The sequence below is a fragment of the Thunnus albacares genome, chromosome 22 (assembly GCF_914725855.1).
Source record: "Thunnus albacares chromosome 22, fThuAlb1.1, whole genome shotgun sequence".
Lineage (NCBI taxonomy): Eukaryota > Metazoa > Chordata > Actinopteri > Scombriformes > Scombridae > Thunnus > Thunnus albacares.
Genome location: NC_058127.1, coordinates 3,968,812 through 3,991,534, shown reverse-complemented (window position 1 = coordinate 3,991,534; position 22,723 = coordinate 3,968,812). Strand labels below are relative to the sequence as shown.

The 22,723-nt window shown below is 38.5% G+C and overlaps 1 protein-coding gene across 1 annotated transcript; it reads right to left on the bottom strand.

The window, feature by feature from the left end:
* Positions 1–104: 104 nt before the first annotated feature.
* On the bottom strand, positions 105–19,334 carry abcg2a (ATP-binding cassette, sub-family G (WHITE), member 2a). Its single transcript, XM_044341986.1, has 19 exons — positions 19,215–19,334; positions 17,612–17,697; positions 17,392–17,522; positions 12,300–12,359; positions 11,261–11,375; positions 10,878–11,030; positions 9,917–10,074; positions 9,687–9,789; positions 9,525–9,573; positions 9,139–9,234; positions 8,766–8,870; positions 7,416–7,561; positions 6,681–6,763; positions 6,356–6,445; positions 5,743–5,867; positions 4,685–4,839; positions 2,819–2,908; positions 1,659–1,735; positions 105–698 (listed from the first exon to the last, which is right to left on the bottom strand). The coding sequence occupies exons 2-19, from the start codon at positions 17,666–17,668 to the stop codon at positions 551–553; spliced, it is 1,941 nt and encodes a 646-aa protein (XP_044197921.1). The 5' UTR covers positions 17,669–17,697; positions 19,215–19,334; the 3' UTR covers positions 105–550.
* Positions 19,335–22,723: the final 3,389 nt, after the last annotated feature.

Genomic DNA, 22,723 nt, shown 5'->3' with positions numbered 1-22,723 from the left:
GAGATTTTTATGACTCAAATCTTGACCGTCAACATCACTGATGTGATTAAATATTTATAAAAATCAACAGAACTGAGATTCAAAATTTACATTCAGTACTTTATTTTAAAAAAAATCATAAATATAAAATTCTTGTATTTGTGTGATGAAAAAAATACTTATTTAACTCTGAACTTTAAAGTGCAAAATCATAAAATAGATCATCATTAGTTAATAGACTGAAGTGCTTCTGTGTTAGTAAGGAGTGAACAAATAATTAATAACACCTCCATGACAATGAAATATCATCTTACAAACAAATAATCTGGATGATTACATTTCATCAATTGAATTAATTGACATCAGTTGGGAAAAATAGTTACAAATCACATCTGCATAAAGCTCAGTGGTTCAGTGCCTTGCTCAAGGGCAACGCCAGGGAGGTAAGAGTGTTTCCTGCTCACATTTTTCAGATTTTTCACAAAGTCTGCCTCTCAGATTGTACTAATATGGTGCTGGTGACGATGATGATGATGATGATGATGATGATGATGATGATGGTGATGAAAATCTATGTGAACTTCCTGATGAAGCGCAGTTTGAGGTATGCGATGGTGAGGAAGCTGATGGTCATGATGCCCAGAGCGAAGTGGTTCTGCCAGAAGCCCCAGACGGAGTAATCAACACCCTGCTCCTTCAGAAAATCTTCCCCTGTGCAACTGGACACAAAGCACAAAGGTTCCTCGATAACCGAACAACCAACCAGTTCACTGACTGGTTATTAACCCAGTACACGATGTCACTGTCTGACTAAATAATGAGCATAATGAAAAGTCTGACAATGTAAGTATCAACCTAAAACTATCTAACTGGCCTTTTAAATAAGTATGAAAGCCACAAATTTAATCGTTAACTAACTGACCCACATTAAACTGAAGCAATTTAAATATGTCAGTAATCAACCATCTAACTAAACGTTCAGGCTCAAACTGGAACAAAGTAAGTAACTAACTCGTTCACCCTTTATCTAAGTAAGTAGCCAATCATTTAACTAACAGTATCACACTTTAACTAATTAACTAACTCACTAACAGGCAGTGAAAGACGCCACCTTTTAAGCAACTAACCAACCAATCAACTAATTATTTATGCAAGAATCCACAAAACTATCAAACTTTTTTTTTAAATTTATGTAAGTAACTAACCACATAATTAGGAAACTAACAGGCTGACACTTTAACTAAGTCATTGCATAACTAGCAGTGTATCAGTTGGCTAATAATTTAATTTACTGACTAAATTTATGTCAAAAAGTTGCACTAAAACACTAATTTATCCTGTTGTATGACTTACTGACTAATGATATTGAACTAACTGACTGTTTAACAGACTAACAGACTCTCTGACTGCTGAAATATACTATACTGTACTTCATTCCTCTTTTAGTCTGATTTGTTTTCAATCAAATCAACGAAACAGGAGGCTGTAATGTGTCATGATGTCCAGCAGATGGAGCCATCAGTGCAGCACAAACTGAATGTGCATGTTGTTTTATTGTAACTCTGCCACTGTGATCATTTTCATTCATTAAATCACATCAAAATTACACATACAACTAACATCTAAACATGTGTGTGTGTGTGTGTGTGTGTGTGTGTGTGTGTGTGATGGTGTCTTACGCAAGTCCAGGTGGAATGACGCTACTGTTAAGCGATTGACAGAACTTCAGCCCAGAAAACTCATTAATCTGCAGAGCCTGAAGAGACACAAAGAGCCTCATCAACACCTTCATCATCATCATCATCATCATCATCATCATCATCATCATCATCATATAACTGTCATAGTTTAAAAAATATTTTTACATTTCCAGAAATTCAGAGCCACATATGGTGTCTAAAGTACTGTACTTAGGTTTTGAGGTACTTGTTCTTTACTTGAGTATTTCCATGTGATGCTACTTTCTACATTTCAGAGGGAAATATTGTACTTTCTACTCCACTACATTTATTTGACAGCTTTAGTTACTTTTCAGATGAAGATTTGACACAATGGATAATATAACAAGCTTTTAAAATACAACACATTGTTAAAAATGAAACCAGTGGTTTCCAACCTTTTTGTCTTTTGACGTCTTACAAAAAGCAGTGTGTAGTCAGGGTCACATTTCACATGTCTATGAGTTGTTAACAGCTCCACCAAATAGTGATTTTTCCCTCCAAACTTCTCACATGCTTTCATTTCAATAAATGTTCAAATGATCCAATATTTCAGCAAAAATCAAAGATTAGAGAAAAAGCCCAAAAAACTGAAAACAGATTTGTGTATCAGAACTTTGTTTTTTCTTCTTTCCTCTCCCATTAATCATCTCACCACCCCTCAGATTTATCTGCTGTATATAAAGTAGTGTAAACTAGCTCCACCTCCAGCAGCTACAACAGTAACATGCTGCTCTAACACTGATGCTTCACTATTAATAATCTAATGATGTCATATATAATAATATATCAGTCAGAGGGACCAAACCACTACTTTTACTGCAATACTTTAACTACATCAAGCTCATAATACTTATGTACTTTTACTGCAATACTTTAACTACATCAAGCTCACAATACTTATGTACTTTTACTGCAATACTTTAACTACATCAAGCTCATAATACTTCTTTACTTGCCTTCAGCCAAGTATCACAACTTGTTTTTGGCATTTTTCTTTCTTTTAAAACTTTTAAACTCTTTCACTCACAATGACTTGCAGTAGAAGAAGGAACCTACTAAGCTGAATGAAGCAGATTTGATTGCACTGTCACTGTGTGTGTGAGTGTTTATGTACATACACTGAGGCCGTATCGTGGTATACTAAGGTATTTTAACCAAGCCAGCCAGCTGACGATGGAGGGAAGATTCACCAGCAGACCTGCAAAGATCTGCAGAACAAGAGAGAGAAAGAGGTTTAAAGATATCAAACATATTTCTTTCTATTACAAAAAGTGTTTTAATGGCTTTGTGTTTGTGTGTGTTCTCATGTTGAGGGTTGATGTAGATCATCACGATTATTTGTCACAGTTATTCCTCCGAGTTCATTTTAAACTACTTTTATCATCTTCACTCCTTCACACATGTTGTCTTAAGCTGCATCTGGACTGGATTTATGTCTGTAAGGGATGTGGGCAGATTTTAATGCAGTCTGCAGCACATATGTGGGTTTATTTTTTACCTTCAACCCAGTAATAGTTACAGCTGCAACGACCGGCTGTTTTCTGTCTCCTGTCATTGAAATCCCATCTGGAGCGCCGTCCTTGTGTTTTAAAGCGGATCTTGGCGGTTTTTTATTCTACGTTTTTTTCAGCTCAGTGGAAAATTTTGTGTGAAAATGAAGGAGATCAAAATGTTTTTGGTAATCTGACAAATGGAAACACTAACATACATTATGGGCCTGTTTGGGAACAAGTATGATGACAGAAAAAAATGAAAAATCTGTTGTCATGTCAGCTACAGGTGGCCCCGTTTTTAGCCGATTTTTGTTTACATTTTGGCAAATTGGCGCCTTTAAAAGTAGCTGAATTAGCTGTTAGCAGCTCCTGTTAACATGAATTTACAGACATCTGTCACTAGATTACTTTGATAATGAAGAAAACTGAAGTTCTGAAGCCTCTTTTTTCTCTGTGGATTTGTGGAGGATTATTACTGATGGACATCAGAGGTAATGATATCCTCAGGAAGTGTAAGTCACACTGAATGATATCAATATGTGTTTCATGTCTGTGTGTTCACATTTGAGTTATGACTCCGAAAAAGATTTTTTTTTTCAACTAAAATCCACCTCATGCAGTATCTTTGCCTCAACTTTTAACTCTAACTCTCTAGTTTTCAAAACTCTCAGGCGTCCCCTTGAGGAGACTTGTAGCTTTCTCTTTCTCTTTTGTCCTGGTGAAAGTCCATGTCCTTTAAATCTTATCTGGAACGATGACTTAAATTACTGATGAGTACTGTGAATATTTTGACAAACAAATTGACACTGTTGTGCTTTTTCCAGGTAATAAATGTCACCAAACTCAAACTGTTCCTCTCATTTAATGACCTGAAGATTGTCACAGATGCCTCGATCCCTCTCGGATGGATTACTGTAGTCCTCTTTATTTGTTTATCAGCCAGTCGTCCTTGTTTTGCTTTCAGCTGGTGCAGAATGCTGCCGCTAGACTACTAACTGGTACCAGGAACAGAGACAACAACACACCTGTACTGGCGTTCCTGCGTCGGCTACCGGTCAAGTATAGGACTGAGTTTAAGTTCTATTATTTGTTTTTAAAGCTTTACACTGGCGCCCCAGTGCATCTCTGAGCTCCTCTGTCCCCTTTCCAACCCCGGATCTCTCGTATTCATTTGTTATGCTTATGGGATGGTATTACTGTTATCTCTACTGCTCTTTTGTTGGTACAATGTTATGTTATTTTATTTTATTTTTGTTATTTTATTGACAGCACTTTGGTCACTTTGGTTGTTTTTAAATGTGCGTTATAAATAAACTTGATTTGAATATTTAATTTCCCACATCCCCCTGTGATGTTCATCCTGTCTGAATGGAGCTTTAGAGCTAAATATTAATACAAGGACAAATTTATGAATATTAAGATAATTCGGATTATTACAATTAATTGTGCTACCATCACTCATCTGAATGTTTGTGCTGATGTGTGTGTTACCATCATGAAGACGCAGGCGATGGTCATGAAGATGTTGGCGATGGCCACCACCGTCTGGTCGGCTGAGATGGCCAGAGCCATGGCGGTGGCCGTGTACGCGACCAGAGTCACAGTGAACCAGAAGAGGAAGAAGGCTTCAGCTGTTGGCTTCAGACCTGCACACACACACACACACACACACACACACACACACACACACACACACACACACACACAAACACACACACACACACACACAAACACACACACACACACACACACACACACACACACGTACAAACATCAGAGAACCAAGGTTATAATCGTTGCAAAAATTTGGTGGACAAAACCTGAATTATTAAATAACTGATGAATGGATTTCTTAAAAAAATTTATAAAAACAACAACTTTCTCACAAAAACAAATGAAAACTACACATAAAGTTGCTTTTGTGATCATGTTTTAATACAAATAGAGTTTATTCAGTGTTAGTCTCGCGATACCAGACATTGGAGATCTCAGTCTACTTAAGTCTGTGGGTTTCTAAATGCACAGTAGTTGCTTGAACAGTGGTGAGAACAAACTTAAAATACTCTAAAACTAAAACTGACACAAGATAAAAGTGCTAAAACTATTTAATTTAAGAAAATACAAACCCAAAATGTAAAAATATCTTGAGAATAACTAAAAACAGGATAAAACTGAAAGAGAAACTCTGAATAAAAAAGGGTTACGGTCTTAAATGTAGCATATGAGCATATGAAAATATATAATTAGGATTGCAACTGAGAATTAATTATGTATTATTTGTTTATATATATATTTTGATCCATCATTTAATCTAGAAGATGCCAGAGAATAGTGGAAAACACAAACACAGTTCCCATTTTAAAACTTAAATTCAAAAATAATCAATTTACAATGATATAAAAAAATTAAAACTTGAAATTTGTCACATTTGAGAAGTGGGAACCAGAGAAATTTTGGCATTTTACCTTTCAAAATGACTTAACCGATTATTAATATTGCTGATATAAACATAAATACACAGCATACTGTAGTGTGTGTCTCCAACCCACCGATCATGAAGTACGCCACGCAGCTGAAGACCATAGCGGGGATGGTCCTCAGCGTGATGATGTCAGACAGGATCTTACACAGGAAGTAGACGGACAGCCTGTAGTAACCGCTGATATACTCATGACTGGAGAGAGAGAGACAAACACACCATCAGTTACATCTATAAACCTGATCTGTGCAGTTCCTTTAAGTACAACTGAAATCACATTTAATCGTCCCTCTTTGCAGTCAAAAAATGGTCTGTAGGAGGTTGGATGGTATCAGGTAGTGGGACAGGAGTCAAGCAGAAGGTTGGAGACTTCCTCTTTGATCAGAGGGGAGAACTGGTTACCAGTGACGGAAACCTAATCAGTAAAGAATGAGGTGTCTGCAGTGGGCAGGGTGGAGGAGGAGGCAGATCGAGTTAAAAGCAGACGACATTGTCCAAACATCTGAGGTGCCACAGATCTTCTCATCTCATTCTTACAAACGAGGTGAATACACATACGTCCCAAAATGTTTAATTACCTCTTTAAGGTTTGGGTTTAGCAGTTAGAGGATGAATGAAAATCAATATATTATCCTCAAATATATATGTGTGTGTGTGTGTGTGTGTTTGCACATCGGACCCACATGAAGAGTTTTCTCTCTGAGATGAAGAGTTCAGCAGACGACAGCGAGCTGAAACACTGATTCACGGTGATGAAGAAGAGAGCACCGAACCTGAAAACACGACAACAGCATGATCAAACTGATCCACAACCCAGCTCACAAGTCTGATACAGAACTCTATACAAACTGAGAATATCGTAATGTAATAATATAGAATAATATACAGAGTATGACAAACGATACTATTACTGCTCATAATATGAAACATACTTTTACTGCTGCTACTACTTCTATTATTTATACTATTGAACTACTAACCAGAATATAATAGAATAAAGTAGAATACCTGTTCTGCATTCCACTCTGATCGTTCTGGACGTCAAAGAAAATAGCTCCGACGACCAGAGCGAGGAACATCGTTACTGCAACCTAAAGAGATTAAAAACACAATATTCAGCAGTAATCAATGGTGGATGTTTATTGCATGTCACATTGAGACTGTACAGAATCAGTTTGAGGCAGTCAGATTGTTCGGTGAATGTGTGGTGGATCGTACTTATTTCATGTTGTGCTCTGATTGGTTGGTTTGTAGACGTGGGTCATAACAGCAGTCGCATTGTAAGAATTTGGTCTTAAATTTATGACTTTCAGAATTTTGCTGCAGGTTGTCAAATTTCTAAATTTGTGTAGGTGGACATGTCTCATGGTGAAATCTAAGAGGAAGGTTTGGGATTAACAACCAAAGATTTCTTTCACAATAATTCAACTTTCTTCTCAGACAGCCCTGAGTTGCGCAGTGTGAAGGGGCCCTTACACGCAGGAAGGGAATATATGAACAGCAGGAATGATGACAGTGAGCATAACCTGATTTAAAGTTTATTTGGGCGCCTGAATATTGTTTTAAAAAAGTTCTGGGAATGTGTGACCCCGTCCTTTAAGTGAAGCTGCAGTTCCTCTAATGGCCACTAGATGTTGCTAATATGAAGCTTCAGCGTCCAAATGAGTCAAATCAAGTAGATATCTTTCAACGTTACAGTCTTTTTAGTGCCAAAGTAAAAAAGAAACTCCTCGGTGTTCTCACCTGAGCGAAGGAGGTCTGAGGGTTGAGCATGAGGTTGCGAAACGTTCTCTTGAGAACCCATCTGAACTGCGTCAGGAAGCTGGTGTTGTAGGTGATGGTTCGGGAGCGAGCTGAGGTGGTTGTCGGCTTTCCACTGATGATCCTTTCTGAAAAAATACAGGAGACAGAGCTTCTACTTCAGTATTCACTCTTATTAACTCTCTTTTCTTTATTAAACCTGTAGTGATTAACAAGTAGTGAACACAACACTGACATATCATCATCTTTTAAGTAGATATGTTGAACTTGTTAGCAAACAGTTGCTCATTTCTACATCCAGCAGTTACGAAGCAACATTATCATTCATTTGGAGTCGTGTTTCTGTCCACCTGGTGAATGTAAGTCCAATATTCACTCTCTTTTAGCTCTGTTTTAGTTCTCTACCAACTCCTGAGGGAAATATCTGGCTCTTTAGCTGCTAAATGCTCCACTATGTTCACCAGCTAGTCTACAGCTAACTGTGTCTGTTTGCCGTTTGGTGCTGAGCAGGTAGTGTACAGCGGCTTTTACAGCTTTTTCTCTGAAAACAGCTGCCTGCTGCAGCCCAAAAAGACGCTATGAGAGCGCTGAGAGTGAACCAGAACAGTAAAGTTGCAGCCGGACAGATAAACAATGAGCTGAAACTCACTATAAAGCTCCGTAAAGCCGAGAGGAGCTGCAGAGTCACTGATAATTCTCTGTAGGTTCATCACTACGAGCCACAACCAACACATTACACACTGACAGATCAGACTGTGGTAGAATATTGATTATAGACACTTTAAGTCATGTCTTCTGCTCATTTTGTTGCCTGTAAACTATCACTATGAGTGATGTTAATAATAATTAATATTATTTATACAGCACATCTATAGACCAAGATGCAATACAATGTGCCTCACAAAAGTAGCATAAGATAGATGTAAGAAATTGAAACATTAAAAACATTTTCTCAAAGAAACAAAAGATTTAAAAACCTATGAAATTATGTCTTCATGAATAAATACAGTGAGTGACGTAAAATACAGTAAAAGTTTCTAGAAAGTTTGAAAAGATAAGTTTCAAGTTTTCTTTTAGAAGTTGTAAGTGTGAGTCTGGGTGTGTATGAACTAAAACATCACATGCTCCTAGACTCTTAATGGGGACTATATTGTATCGTGGCTTGATAAAACAATATGAGGACATGATAAAGAACAATATGTCTCAACTCAACTGTTCTATTTTAGTGTTGTGTCCTTTTTTCCTCCCTTAACTTAGTTGCATTAGGTTTTCTGAACATGTCAATTTAAAACATGTTAAATGAGCAGCTCGACCTTGTTATACTGTACGTACCCAGCTCTGATTTAGTCTGTCTGAAGTAGTAGCAGTTTCTGTATTCCTCCATCAGTTTGTCCTCGATGCCCCGTTTGGACGCCAACACCGCGTCTGAATCTGGATCTGGAGGAAGAACGAGGCGAGAAGACACATCCAATTATCCATTAACATCCATTAATAAAACCCCAAAACTTTATTAATAATGACCCTGTCTTAACTCTTGATGCAGGAAACTGTTTTAATGAAGATAACTGATGTGTTTTTATCTGACTTTTACCCAAACTGACCATTAAAGAATTAAGAATCAGTAAAACCACGGCTAATTTGGAGAATGTTCACCACCTTTTTCCTCTTTTGGTCTTCTTAAATAATTATAAATAAACATACGCACCTTCTCTGTCCATGTTGCTGATGACTGCGGTCGAATCTCCATTGATGACGTCCAGGAAGAAGTCAGCAGGATTGTTGTGAGGCTCACAGGTGTATCCTGGTGGGAGAAGTATTCAGATCATTTACTTCAGTAAAAGTACCAATACATCAATGTAAAAATACTGCATGTCCTGCATGAAAAATCCTGCTTAAGTAAAAGTACATAAGTATCAGCAGCAGTCTTTGATTTTTGGTGAAATATTGGATCATTTGAACATTTATTGAAATGAAAGCATGTGAGGAGTTTGTGAAGTCTGAAAAGTAACTAAAGCTGTCAAATAAATGTAGTGGAGTAGAAGTATAAAGCAGACTTAAGTTAAGAACTTGAAGTTAATCTCATGTTCCTACCGATGTCTGAGAAATACTCCAGAGCGCTCTGTGCCGGGCCGTGATAAACCTGCAGACGAAGAGTTTCCATGAATTTCTACCTTAACAACACAACATGAAGTCATGACAGTAGCTGATGTGTTTTCCCAGGATGTGACGTAGCTTGACCGGTATTTCATTGACCTGTTTGCCGTTGACCAGCAGGGTGAGGCTGTCGAACAGGCGGTAGATGGAGTAGCGAGGCTGGTGGATGGACAGGATGATGGTGCGACCGTTGTTCGCCATCCTGGAGAAACAGAAGGAGGAAGATATTCAAATATTCTCACTCATGAACGTGTGGATTTATCTTCAAGGACAGGTTCATTTCTGTTTGGTTAAAATGTGTGTGTGTGTGTGTGTGTGTGTGTGTTCACCTCTTGAGCAGCAGCAGCACAGAGTTAGCGGTGCTGGCGTCGAGGCCTGTAGTGGGTTCATCCAGGAAGAGGACGGGCGGGTCGATGATCAGCTCCATGCCGATGTTCGTCCTCTTCCTCTCGCCGCCGGAGATCCCACGAATCAGCTGAGTGCCCACCTGCACACACACACACACACACACACACACACCAATGTTTCTTTCCTCTATACTTGTGAGGATGATGTATTCCCTCATCCCTGATCCGAACCAGAACCATCATCTCCTGCCTGTTTCTTTCCTTCCTTCACCCCTTTTCCTTTTTATTATTTTCATCCATTGTGTTTCTATTATTGTCTCTCTATTTCTCGCTCCTCATTATTTTTTTTTACTCCTTCCTTGTTAGTTCTTCCTTGCTTTCCTTCCTTGTTTCTCTCTTTTTCTTTCTGTTTTGTCTCTTTTACTGTCACGTCCGTCACTCTTCTTGTCGTTCTTTATTTCCTTCTTTCTGGTCTTTCTTGTGCTTCAAATTGTTTTTTACATTCTTTCTTTCTTAATTCTTCCCTTTTGCTTTTACCTCATGCTTCTTCTTCTTTGCTTTCCCTCATTTGTTCTTTCTTTTTGTTTTGTTGCTCTTTCTTGATGCTCACTTTCTGGTCTTGTTGCTCTTTACTGTCTATGTGGTCACTATTTCTTTCTTTCACATCTTTCTTGTTTCTATCTTTCCCTCTTTCATCTCTTTCTCGTCGCTTTTTCTTTCCATCTTTCTTGTCTTTCATGTCACTCTCTTATTTGTCTTTCTTTTCACTCACTTTTCTCGTCTTGTTGCACTTTCTTTCCCTCTATCTCATCTTTCTTGTCATCGTTTCTTTCTCTCTATCATCTTTCATATCTCCTCTATTTCTTTCTTCCTCACTTTCTGTCCTTCTTTGCAAATGCTTGTGACTCATATCCATCCGTCACCCTTTCCTCCCGCCTCTCACCCTGGAGTCGGCCACTCGGGTCAGTCCCAGCTCCTGGATCAGTTTGTTGACTTTCTGGTCTTTCTCCTCCTGAGTGACGGTCGACGGGAGACGTAACGCCGCCGAGAAGCTGAAGTTCTCTCTGACCGTCAGAGTTCCCATCACCACGTCGTCCTGCAGACGTTATTAAAAACAACACAACAGTTGATACTACTGGCAGTTTGACTCAGGATTTCTAAAATCATTTAACATATACTGAATGTGACTGAAACAGATTTGGTCTTATTGTTGCATGCAGCTCCTTCCTGCCCGGACCAGGAAACTCTCCTGAATCAAAGCCTCTCTATTGGCTCCTTTCACTGAGTCGGCTACTGTCGGTCTGTCTTCCTGTCTGTCTCACTCACCTGCACCACATATCCAGACAGACATTTGAAGTTTGGAGGCTGAGGAGCTCCGTCGATCAAAACTTCTCCCGACAGACCTGCAGGATCCTTCCTGGCTGCCAAAACATCCAGAAACCTGAACGAAAAACAGCAAACTTCAGTAGAGATCAATCAGCCCGCTGTGATGAATCATGGAGCTTCCTGCTTTTCAGAGTTTGAGACACCTTTCACAATCAGAATAACGAAATAACTTTATTTATATAACAGTGTTGTCCATGACGACAGCAGCAACCGTCCTGTTTGATAACTGAAACCCAAATTAGGTTTTTATTTTCATTTTGATCAGCGGTGGAAGAAGTAACGAGATATTTTACTTTAGTAAAAGTAGCAATCAAACAGTATATAAATACTCCATTACAAGGAAAAGTCTTGTATTCAAAATCTTAGTTAAGTAAAAGTACAAAAGTATTACTTGTAAAATTTACTTAAAGTATCAAAAGTATTTATTCTGCACTCGATGTTATATTTATTTTATATATACAAATATGCGATGCCATTAGTATTCACTCATGTTTTGTCCTACAACATTGAATCATAAGATGATTTAATGTGTTTTTTTTTACTTCAAGCGACAGAAAAAGTCCCTAAAATCTTCTCTGAACTTGGTAAAACTATGTGTACAACAATGCAACTATGGAAAAAATGTGCAAGATAAACAGTGTCTGGAATTTCCTTCACATCAGACAATCAAGCATCACATTCAAAAAATATTTCATGAGTAATACAATTGATCTTATCATGTCCATGTTTGATATGATTGTTGTAATGAATGATGTGTGGTTTTATGTAACTATGTGACCTATTTTATGCTTCCATTTTGACCAGGTGTCCCTTGTAGAAGAGATAATGTATCTCAACAGACTTCCTGGTTGAATAAAGATGTTAAACTCTGACACAGACTTTTCTCTTACGCATCATCTGAATAAGTAAAAGCAGCAATGTTTGACGACTCTCTTTCTTGCTTTTTCTTTATTTACACACACACATGTGCAACACTTACGATGACTTGCCGCTTCCTGTCGCTCCCATGATGGCGTTGAGACCCGGCTTCATGATCCCACTGAGAGAGAGAGAGAGATAAACAGAAATGAAATATTTTGGATTCAACTTTATTATTTACACCAGTGTTTAGCCAGATACTAGCAAGATGTCTCAGCAACCATTTGATGGATTGTCATGAAATTTTCATACTCTCCAGAGGATGAATCCCGCTAGCGCCACCAGCAGGTCAAAGTTTTCACAAAAGTCTGTGAAAATCTCAAGATCTGCTTGGTAGACACGAATGTCAGCATTTAACTCAAAGATAAGATAAGGCTTTATTGGCTCTGTGGGACAATAAAGTCTTATCAGTACTGCTGTGCAGCACCGAATAATTCAACAGTGATACACATCTTACATCATACGTCCCATTAATATCTAGATAAAAAGTAGATGTACAATAAATACTAAAAAAATCAATAAATACTCAGAATTCTGAAATACTCAAAATAAAACACTCAAGAATCTCATCTAATCTCCATAATCTCTGACATCATCGCTTATTACACAAACATCATCAACAACAATCAACCGTTGTTACTGTCGTCTTTTGGTGTGTTTGTTTACAGCTTTAATGGCCTGATGGATGAAGACGTGTTTTGTGTCTGTTGAGCTTCCCTGAGGGGAGGAGCTGGTGTTCCCAGTCAACGACATGAGCGACATGAGTGGAGTATGTGGTCTGGAGATTTGATTTTCACGGTTCTCTGTGTGAGAGCTGTTGTTGTTGCGTAATAGAAGAGAAGGTGGATTGTTTGACTCACATCAAGCACTGTGCAAAAAGTGTAGGAATTACAGTCTCATAGAGCTGCTAGAATGGCTGCAGACTCTTAAACTGTCTCCCAAATCAAATTTGGTAATTGTATATTGTATATCTCTTCACAGTATACTGTTAGTGTACAAGAAATCAACATACTACGTTGTTTTATATTAGCAGGAAATGCTAAAGACCAAACAAAAATACAGGAAAATGTTTCAAAAGTTTAATTGTTATTTTTTGTTTCCTGGAGCTGCTTCCATCCATTATTACCTAAGTTTGTCCATATTTGTGCATAGCATTGTGAAAGAATAGTGTCCATACTCCAGACTCCACACAGAGATTTGGGTTTTTTTAGTCTGTACACTGACCAGACTGCCCACTCACTCTGAGCAGGTTTTGAGTAAACATCATTTTGTCATTATTTTAGTCTGGAACTGGGAGGCCGCTTTAGTCTTGTTTTTTTTATGATGAGGAAGTTTCAGTTCTTCTTTCAGAAATCAGAAAAAAATGTCTTGAGTAAACATCATTTTGTCATTTTTCCAGTCTGAACACGCCACAGACTCAAAAGCTGCTCAGAGTGAGTGGGCAGTCTGGAACTGGGAGGCAGCTTTCTTCTTGTTTTTTTATGACGAGGAAGTTTCAGTTCTTCTTCGAAGGGAAAATTTTGCTGATAGAAAAACTGAACTTCCAAAAAAAGTTCAGTGACTGTTGGTGAACTGTGTGATTGCAGTTGATATATTTTTGAGGAACTGAAAGAGTTTTGTTTTTTTTTTACAAGCCACGTAAAGAGTGACTGTTGAGAAACAATTTGATTCATGCTTTTGGTCTCTTTTGCTGACAAACTCTGGGAGTGGACTTCCCCCCATTCATCATCTGTCAGGTCATTAGTCAGCAAAAATTTTGCTGAATAACACTTTGGTTTATTTTAACAACTGTAACCATGATGCTGCAGTTTTGTTTTTTGCCTCATGTATGATGTTTCTTTCTTTCTTTCATCTTTCCTTAATTTTTTATTTTCTTCATATGTATTTTAAGCTATTTCTTAGGAACTGAAAAAGTGTTTTTTTTGTGTTTTGTTTTGTTTTTGAGTAAATAGTAACAATTTTTAATGCCTTTTGACATGCCAACAAGGCTCAATATGGGGACATTGAGGTTTTTGGTCAATGCTTTCACTCCATTAGCCAACATTTTGGTTTCTGATTCAACTGTTGAGAAAGAGTGGACTTCCCCTTGTCCAACATCTGTCGGATCATTAGTCAGCAAACTTAATGAAACATGACAATGTGGTTTATTTTTAACACTGAAACCATGATGCTGCAGTTTTGTTTTGTCTCCTACGTGACGGATCTCCCTTCCTTCCTTCTTTCCTTCCTTCCTCTCTTTTTCTTATTCCTTCTTTTCCTATTCTCTTTCTATTACTAGAAGCTTACTCTGACCTTCCAACCAAACCAATTTTCTCAGAAGTTGGGGGTAAACTCTGGGTGATTTTTCAGTCTCCCAGTTGGTTGACCACTAGTCTAAATATCTCAACAACTATTGGATGGATTACCCCGAAATTTGGTACAAATATTCATATTCTCCTCAGGACGAATTGCAATAACTTTGGTGATAATCTGAGTTTTTTTCTAGTGTTGTCATGTGGACAAAAGATTGTTTTGTCCAGTACTTAAGTTTATGACCACACACATATACAAGATTGAATTGTTTCTTGCTAAAATCTGCCTTGGAAGTCGTAGTAAACTTCTAATCCAATGTCTCTATGTACACAGTCTTGTATCTTCAACTTTTTATCACAGAACCGGATATATAAAACACTCTAAACCCTCTAGTATGCATGAAGCCAAAAAATAACAACCGAAAGATAAAGAGGGAAAAGGTTTCATATCTTCCCACACGCTCAATGTGAGAAAAGAGCCCCTCCACACATTTAACCAACATATGCAAACCAAATGTTTAACTTCCTGCCTCTTCGAGATAACAGATAAACAGCTGCTCCTGTCAAACTGCTGTCAGGTATGTGGCACTCACTGAGGCCCCGTTTCTGAAATTTCAGTAGTTGAACCCAGATAAGCGGCGGTAGTTGCAACAGTGTGATTGTTCAATGCAAATTTAAATAGGATCGGGTTTGAAAAGCAGTGATTTTGACATTCTTACAAGCTGCGGGCATTGTTCACACGTGCGCAGATTAACTGAAGCTGCTCAGAACAAACCTATTCAACTTTGACTGAAACTGGTCAATGATTACACAAACGGAACTATAAAATACCAGAGATACCACACACTATAAACTCTACACATGCAAACACACACGTGCTGCACTTTGACCAATTGAATTTTTCATAACAGACATATAATCGAAAGACTTTGGTCATTTTCATAACATAGCGCGATGAAAGACTTTGATCGTTTGTCAGGTGAGGTGATGATCTGACCTCTTTGTGAGTGCAAACGGTAATAGAGAGAAAGGTTTTGGGTTGACTTTCATTTGCTTGAATAATCAGGTAAAACACTCCAGCGAGCTTAATTGGAAAAACAATTAATGAGTCAATATTTGTGTACAACCTGAACACCAGGATTAAACTAAACAAACAGGATATGGCTTCTCTAGCAGCCCAATCAGGCTGCGATGTTCATTACATACCAGAAAAGATCTTTACCACTACCAAACAGGTAAAAGTAACATTTTGGACTTAAGTGAAGGATAAAAGTAAAAATCCCTCACTTTTACTCCTACTCATAAAGTTACGAATAAAAACTATGAAACTTCTTTTAACCCTCCTGTTGTCCTCCGGTCAAAATTGACCCGAGGACAACAGGAGGGTTAAAAGAATATTACTGAACATACAAATACAAGACTCTCCTGGGTAATGTAATGATCTGGTAGGTTTATATCATGACTGCCAGTTTCATAATACCCATGAACTTCGGCCACTGTTGCTATGGAGAAGAAGCCAGTCAGCGGCGCGAATCAGAGCAGTAATGAATTGAAATGCTTCGTTGTTACAGTTATAAACAAAATGAGATTCTGGAGAATGTAAAATCAGTTTTCTCAGCATCGTAACCTTTAGCTTCTGCTCACCGTTGGCGTCACACATGGTGGTTTTCAAGCTTGGTGATTGGCTGCTTCTTGCCAAAATGCACATTGGCAGTCGTTCAACTTCTACCCTGAAATTTTTATGCTGACAGTCTTCCACCTTCCAGAAATCTTCTAATGCAGTTGTTCATCTTTTGTGTTGTTGATTCAACAGGGAGAGTTTCATGTTGATCCGAGCTATAAAAGTGCTCCAACTGTGAGTGATGTAATGTTCATTATGGGTTTCCTCAGTTCATTAGAATTCGAGAGCTGAATTTAACACCTTGACTTTTCTCAGTAATTCAAGTTTCAAAAGAATTGAGGCAGTTCAGCATCCTGCCACTGTATCTGTTTGTCGATTTAAGCTGAGAGTCATTGTTTTCCCTCAAGCTTGTGTGTGTCAGAGACACAGAGGGAAAATGGGACCCAAAGCAAACTTCCTTCCTTTCCTCCTCCAAACATGTGTGTTTGTGTGTGTGTGTGTTTGATCCAAGCAAGCCTTGATCGTGTCACTTCGGCCTCCCAGGTGGGCGTCTGTCGGCACGTAGACAAACACACACACACAATAACTGCACATGTGGACCATGCAGCTTCAGTTTACTGAAGTAAATCTGAGCTCAAACTTTTAAACTTTCACCTGAGGGCAGCGGCGGAAGAAGTATTCAAATCCTTCACTTAAGTAAAAGTACCAGGACATCAATGTAAAAATACTGCATTACATGTAAAAGTTCTGTATGAAAAATCCTACTTAAGTAAAAGTACATAAGTATTATGAGCTTGATGTAGTTAAAGTATTGCAGTAAAAGTACATAAGTATTATGAGCTTGATGTAGTTAAAGTATTGCAGTAAAAGTACATAAGTATTATGAGCTTGATGTAGTTAAAGTATTGCAGTAAAAGTAGTGGTTTGGTCCCTCTGACTGATATATTATTATATATGACATCATTAGATTATTAATAGTGAAGCATCAGTGTTAGAGCAGCATGTTACTGTTGTAGCTGCTGGAGGTGGAGCTAGTTTACACTACTTTATATACAGTTAGATAGTTTAGTCCAGTGGTTCCCAACCTAGGGGTCGGGCCCCTCTAAAGGGTGAGATGATTATGATCTGCACAAATTTGTAGACAGTTATGAGACAGGAGTTGATGGTACAAATATGTCTTTTTATAAGAAATAAAAAGATGTTTGTTGATTTGGCAGTTTTAGACACCTCAGTGTACTCACTTGAGGTCGATGAGGATGTCTTTGATCGTCCCCTTCTTCCGACACAAACAGCTCCCTCCCATTGTCACCTTGTAGTGAATGTTGTGGAAGCTGACAGTAGCACCGTGCAGCTGTTGGCCCGAACCTGCAGACTGAAAAACAATTAATTCATACCAAAACCATAATGATGGATTTCCAAAATGTGTAATGTTACTATCAAGGAAGGGAAGTAGGAAGGTACCTGGTGTTTGGAGGCTCCATTCAGCCTCGGTTCCATCGCCACTCGGCTCTCTGACATCCTCTACCTCTCTCCACCTGAACAAAACACTGAAGAAACAATGTAACTTACTCTTCTTATAGAAAGCTGAATCCTTGTCACCTTTTCATGTTAGCTAAGCTCCTTTATGCATTTTATTTATTTAGTCTATTGGAATCAATATATTTCTCAATGTGTTTAACCTTTGTCAATAATTCTTTAAAGTTTGATCCTCCAAATAAAGTCACAGTTTTTTTTTGTAAATGTTTAAAAGGTTCAGCGTGATTGATTTGCTGTGCAGAGTTGAAAAGTTTCCATTATCAAAACTTCATGGATTGTCTCTGGGTACTGTGAACTCAGACTTTTGGTCCACTCATGACCAACTGTAATTAGTTGACAATTTCATTTATATAGCACATTTCATACCAGGGCAATTCAAAGTGCTTTACAGAACATAAAAATAAAGAATATTGTAACAGAACAATTAAAGTTGTTAAATAAAAGGTTCTGGCTATGGTTATGAAACCGGTGCAATAATTTACCGACTACTCACATGGAACTGGATTCCGTGCCAATAGTCCACAGGCTCTTGGTTTGTCCAAGTATGTTTTTCTATTCTGAGCATTTTTAAGTTATCATATTGTACCAGTATACCAGGACTGAGTAACACCTTGCAATACTACATCTATACAGCAGTTGCAGAGTTTTAAAACTTAAAGTGATAAGGATCTATTTAATCAAAAGCTCCAGAACAGCTACTAAGTGGACTTTGTGGTGAGATTGTTTTTTTTCCAAGTGGTGTTTTCAAGGTCAAGAATAAACTCTGAACTTCAACTTGTAAGCCAACAAGGATGATTAGTCTTTAACATCCTCAGAAAAATCGAAATTTGAACATCTACTATCCCATGACAGCTGGGCATCTGCTGATGAAGATCATGTGACATGACTGAAAGCTCAAGAACAGCTAATAAATGGACCTTGTGGTGAGATGGTTTTCCCAACAACAACACGGGTCATTTCTCATTGCTTTTCAAATGGATTCATATGAGTTTTTCCATGACTGTTTGATTTGATTACCTTTAGGCACAAATGGTTAAAACAAACAGTGCTGACTGTGGTACGGGACAGGGTGTAAATAATTATGCTGTGCCAAAGTTAAACATTTTGTTGATCCAACAATTTTTGACATTTTGGCATTTGACCAAATGACTAGTACTGTTTTTCTGGTGAGGATAGTTTTGGCCTTTGGCTGCTTGCTTACAGTTCTGCTGCTGAGGCTCAAAATGAGGATCAGTCTGCTGTAAACGTGCTAAAAATCACATCAAAAGTCTACTCCCCCAACACCCTGATGATCCGGTAACTAAAGTCAGATCTGTTGAAATCAACATAAGTAAGTTAAACTTACTTTTTACTTCTTTTTTCTGTTCTACAAACAATCCACTTTGGTCAAAATCTCTATTTATAACTTCAGTCCACTAACACCTAATGTAAATGACTCTTGTTCAGATCAGTGCAGCCTCAAGATTTATCTTCACAATAAGACAAAATTGAAATAATGATAAATTAAAAACAAGAGTTGATCTCTCACCTCCTGAAGCCAGAAAATCCCCCTGACAACAGCTGTTGAAGGACATCCAAACCACAGGACACTGAGCAGGAGAGAGTGTGGACAGACTGCAGAGATCAATGTGTGTGTGGCAGACAGAGAGAGCAGTTTGTTTAGTGTTCAGTGTGTGTGTTGAACTTGGTTTTATGACTGAAAGCATGATAACGGAAGTAGGGAGAAGGGCAGCAGCGTGTGTGACTCTCTTTCTCTTCCTCTGGCGGGGGTAGATACTTAACCTCAGTATGAGTAAGACAGCTGCAGTAAAAATCTTAACTCTTGTAGTATTATATACTGTATATTACAGGATTATTATCATGGATTTATTAATATGTATCATTTAATCTCACCGGTCACAATTTATTTTTTCTGGAAGCTGTAAAAGTGTTGTTGTTAGCTTTGGGCAAGAAATTCAACTTTTAAATGAAAAAAAAAAACAAAATAGATTGTCTGGATTAAAATTGATCAATGTCATGTGACGAGTGTTAAAGTCACATGACCAGATCAGTTTACTTCCTGCTTGCAACCTTGGAAGAAGATGTCTTCCTACAAAAAGAAGTAAGTAAAACACCTTAATTAACAGATAGAACAATCGTATTTTGTACATATAGGGCTCTATCTTATGCCCGGCGCAGAGCAGCGCTAAGCACAGCGCAAGTCTCTGCTATTTTAAGACCGACGCAGTTGCCATTTTCCCGTCCAGCGCCCATGTTGTTAAAATAGCAATGGCACTTGCGCCCATCAGTGTGCCCATGGGCGTGTTGGTCTAAAATTAAGGTGTGGTCAGGCGCATTGCAGAGCAGAGAGCAATTGCGCTATTGACCAACAAAAACCTGGTCTAAAGTCAATGGCGCAGTGTTTCTAGAATATTTTAAGGGTGTATTATCAAGATGCGCCTACACAACGCCCGTGCACTCTGCTTGTTACACACACAGGACGCACAGGACCTATGGCCCAACTGCAGCAGGTTGCATAAAGCAAACCAAACCTGATCCAGTCGATGTGTTCCTGTTAATGCACCCTCCTACTCTGAGGGAGCTCTCTGTTAAGATGTCAAACACCTATTCAGTGCAAACCAAAGGGAATTTACAATTTACAGTTTCATTTAGCAGATGCTTTTATCCAAAGCAATGTACATGTGAGAGTTGATACAACACAAGCAGTGATCTAGTCAGGAGAGGACAACGTGAGTAAGTGCCATTAAGCTAAGTTCAAGTCTGATAGGACATAGGTGCCAACTTGAACATACTTGATCTGAACATGGATGAGTTGCTGACTTTCTATGGGGTTCTTCTCACATCTGGCTACAGTTCTGTGCTGCGGCGCCACATGTTTCGGTTATATGACCTTTATGTTTACAGTGAAGCTATCTCAAATGCAATGTGAAGGAATCGCTTTGATGAGCCTCAGTCTATCTCGTGGATAACTCAAAGGCCACAAATCTTTAGTGCACTGAATGAGTCTTACAAAATGATGCCATACCCAAAATGGTTGACGAAAGCATGATACCTTATAATGACAGGCAGGGTTACAAGCACTTCATCAGGGGCAAACAAATCCGGTTTGGGTATAAATTGTGGAGTGTTGCACCTACAGGGTACATGTGTCATATGGAGCCTTATTGCGGAGTGCACACACATCTTCCTGAAACTGGCCTAGGACTTGGTCCAGCCGAACAAGCGGAAGTTCCTCCAAGGTGTAACTTTGTACATGACAACCTTTTCACCTCACTTAGCCTCCTTGATGAAATGACAAAACAAGGTTATAGATGTCTTGGCACTCTGAGACAGTGCTACCTGCATGATGTCCCTTTCACAGATGTGAAGAATTTCCCAAAAATGCCTCACAGAAGCTCCAAGGTCCTTACACAGGGGGGAAAAGGTACTAGTACAGTGGAAGGATAACAATGTTATCACCATGGCAACCATTGCTGCTAAGAAGTATTCTGAGGTGCCCGTAGACAGGTGGAACTAAGAGAAAAAAGCCTAAAACAAAATTCCACAACCCATGTGTATCCTCACATACAACCAAAACATGTGGGGCATGGATCTGCATGATCTTCAGGTGTCAAGATACAGGGCTACAATAAGATCAAAGAAGTGGTGGTGGCCAGTCTTTTCTTGGTCCCTTCACAGTGCGTGGTGAATAGCTGGTGGTTCTTCAGAGATGTTGTTGGTACTGAATATAACCTCTTGGCCTTTCAGTGATCTGTGTCCCTGGGTCTCGTAAAAAGATATGAAAAACTACCTTTTGGCCATGTCAGAAGATCTTCAATCGCAACAACTGTCACTCAAGAATCTGCAAAAGGTGATGGAAAATCTCACGCACGTGAGAAGTGTGATGCACTTCTCCACATTGATTGCGTCACACATTTTCATGGAGAGTGAAGTGTAACTGATGAGCTGTGGTTTACTGTTAACTTGCTGACTCAGTGTTTGGCAATAATGTTAGTCACTGTTAGGTCAATCTCACTCAGTTACTTCTCCATGTTGATGTTTTTGTAAATGACTAGGCACTTTTCATTTTAAAAAGAAAACACTGTTAAATGTTCTTTCATTCTGATATTTCATCGGCTATGACTTTTCCACCAGATGGATTAAAATAAAAACATGGTTCACTTTTATGTTCACTGTTAAAATGCAACATTATTGACAATACAAAATGAATGAGGTTTATGATAAAATTGTTCAGGAATGGTTTAAGGAACATTAAAAAGAGTTCAAGGTGTTGCCTTGGCCTCCAAAGTCCCCAACGCTCAATCCGATCGAGCATTTTTGGGATGTGCTGGAAAAACAAGTCTGATCCATGGAGACCCCACCTCACAACTTACAGGACTTAAATGATGTGCTACTAATGTCTTGGTGCCAGATATGAGAGGAAACCTTAAGAGTCCATTCTTCAATGGGTCAAAGCTGTTTGGTGGCACAAGGGGGACCTAGACAATATTAAGCTGGTGGTTTTAATGTTGTGGCTGATCGGTGTATGTTAATTTTATACTTTCTCTCCCATGTTAATTCAGTGGATTTGTTGTTCATCATTGATCTTGGAATATTGTTAATATTTTATTAGATTTAAGCTCAACTGGAAATTGATTTAAATAGATGGTTTGTGTGGATGTCTTCTTGTCATTATGACATAGTGAGGAACCAAACCGGTAGTTTACTGACACTGTAGGGACCAGCATCTGTTCTGTGTCCCCACAAGGTTTTATTTTGTGACAGGTTTTACGGGTAATGTAGATTTGGGGATTAAAAATAGGTTAATTAAGTTATTTAAATGTAGCGAGGACTGAATGTAGTCAATGGAGAGTTGAACTGGATTGGAGAGAAGGATTTTGTCTGTGAATCAGGTTCACCTGTTGTGCATTACAGCAGCTTCCTCTGCTGGTCAAACCACAGTACTGCAAATCTGGCTCTTTGCTCAACTACTAATCAGCCTCAGCCTGTAAATCACAACAGTATTATAAGAAACCAACAGGGTGAAGAAGTTCAGAG

Excerpts from the sequence above, each read along its gene's own strand:
- abcg2a (XM_044341986.1), bottom strand. The coding sequence starts at position 17,668 with ATGTCAGAGAGCCGAGTGGCGATGGAACCGAGGCTGAATGGAGCCTCC. Across the intron at positions 2,909-4,684 it reads TCGCCTGCGTCTTCATGATG|ATCTTTGCAGGTCTGCTGGT; the intron begins GTAACACACACA and ends CTTGTTCTGCAG. Across the intron at positions 699-1,658 it reads GTCATTCCACCTGGACTTGC|TTGCACAGGGGAAGATTTTC; the intron begins GTAAGACACCAT and ends CTTTGTGTCCAG.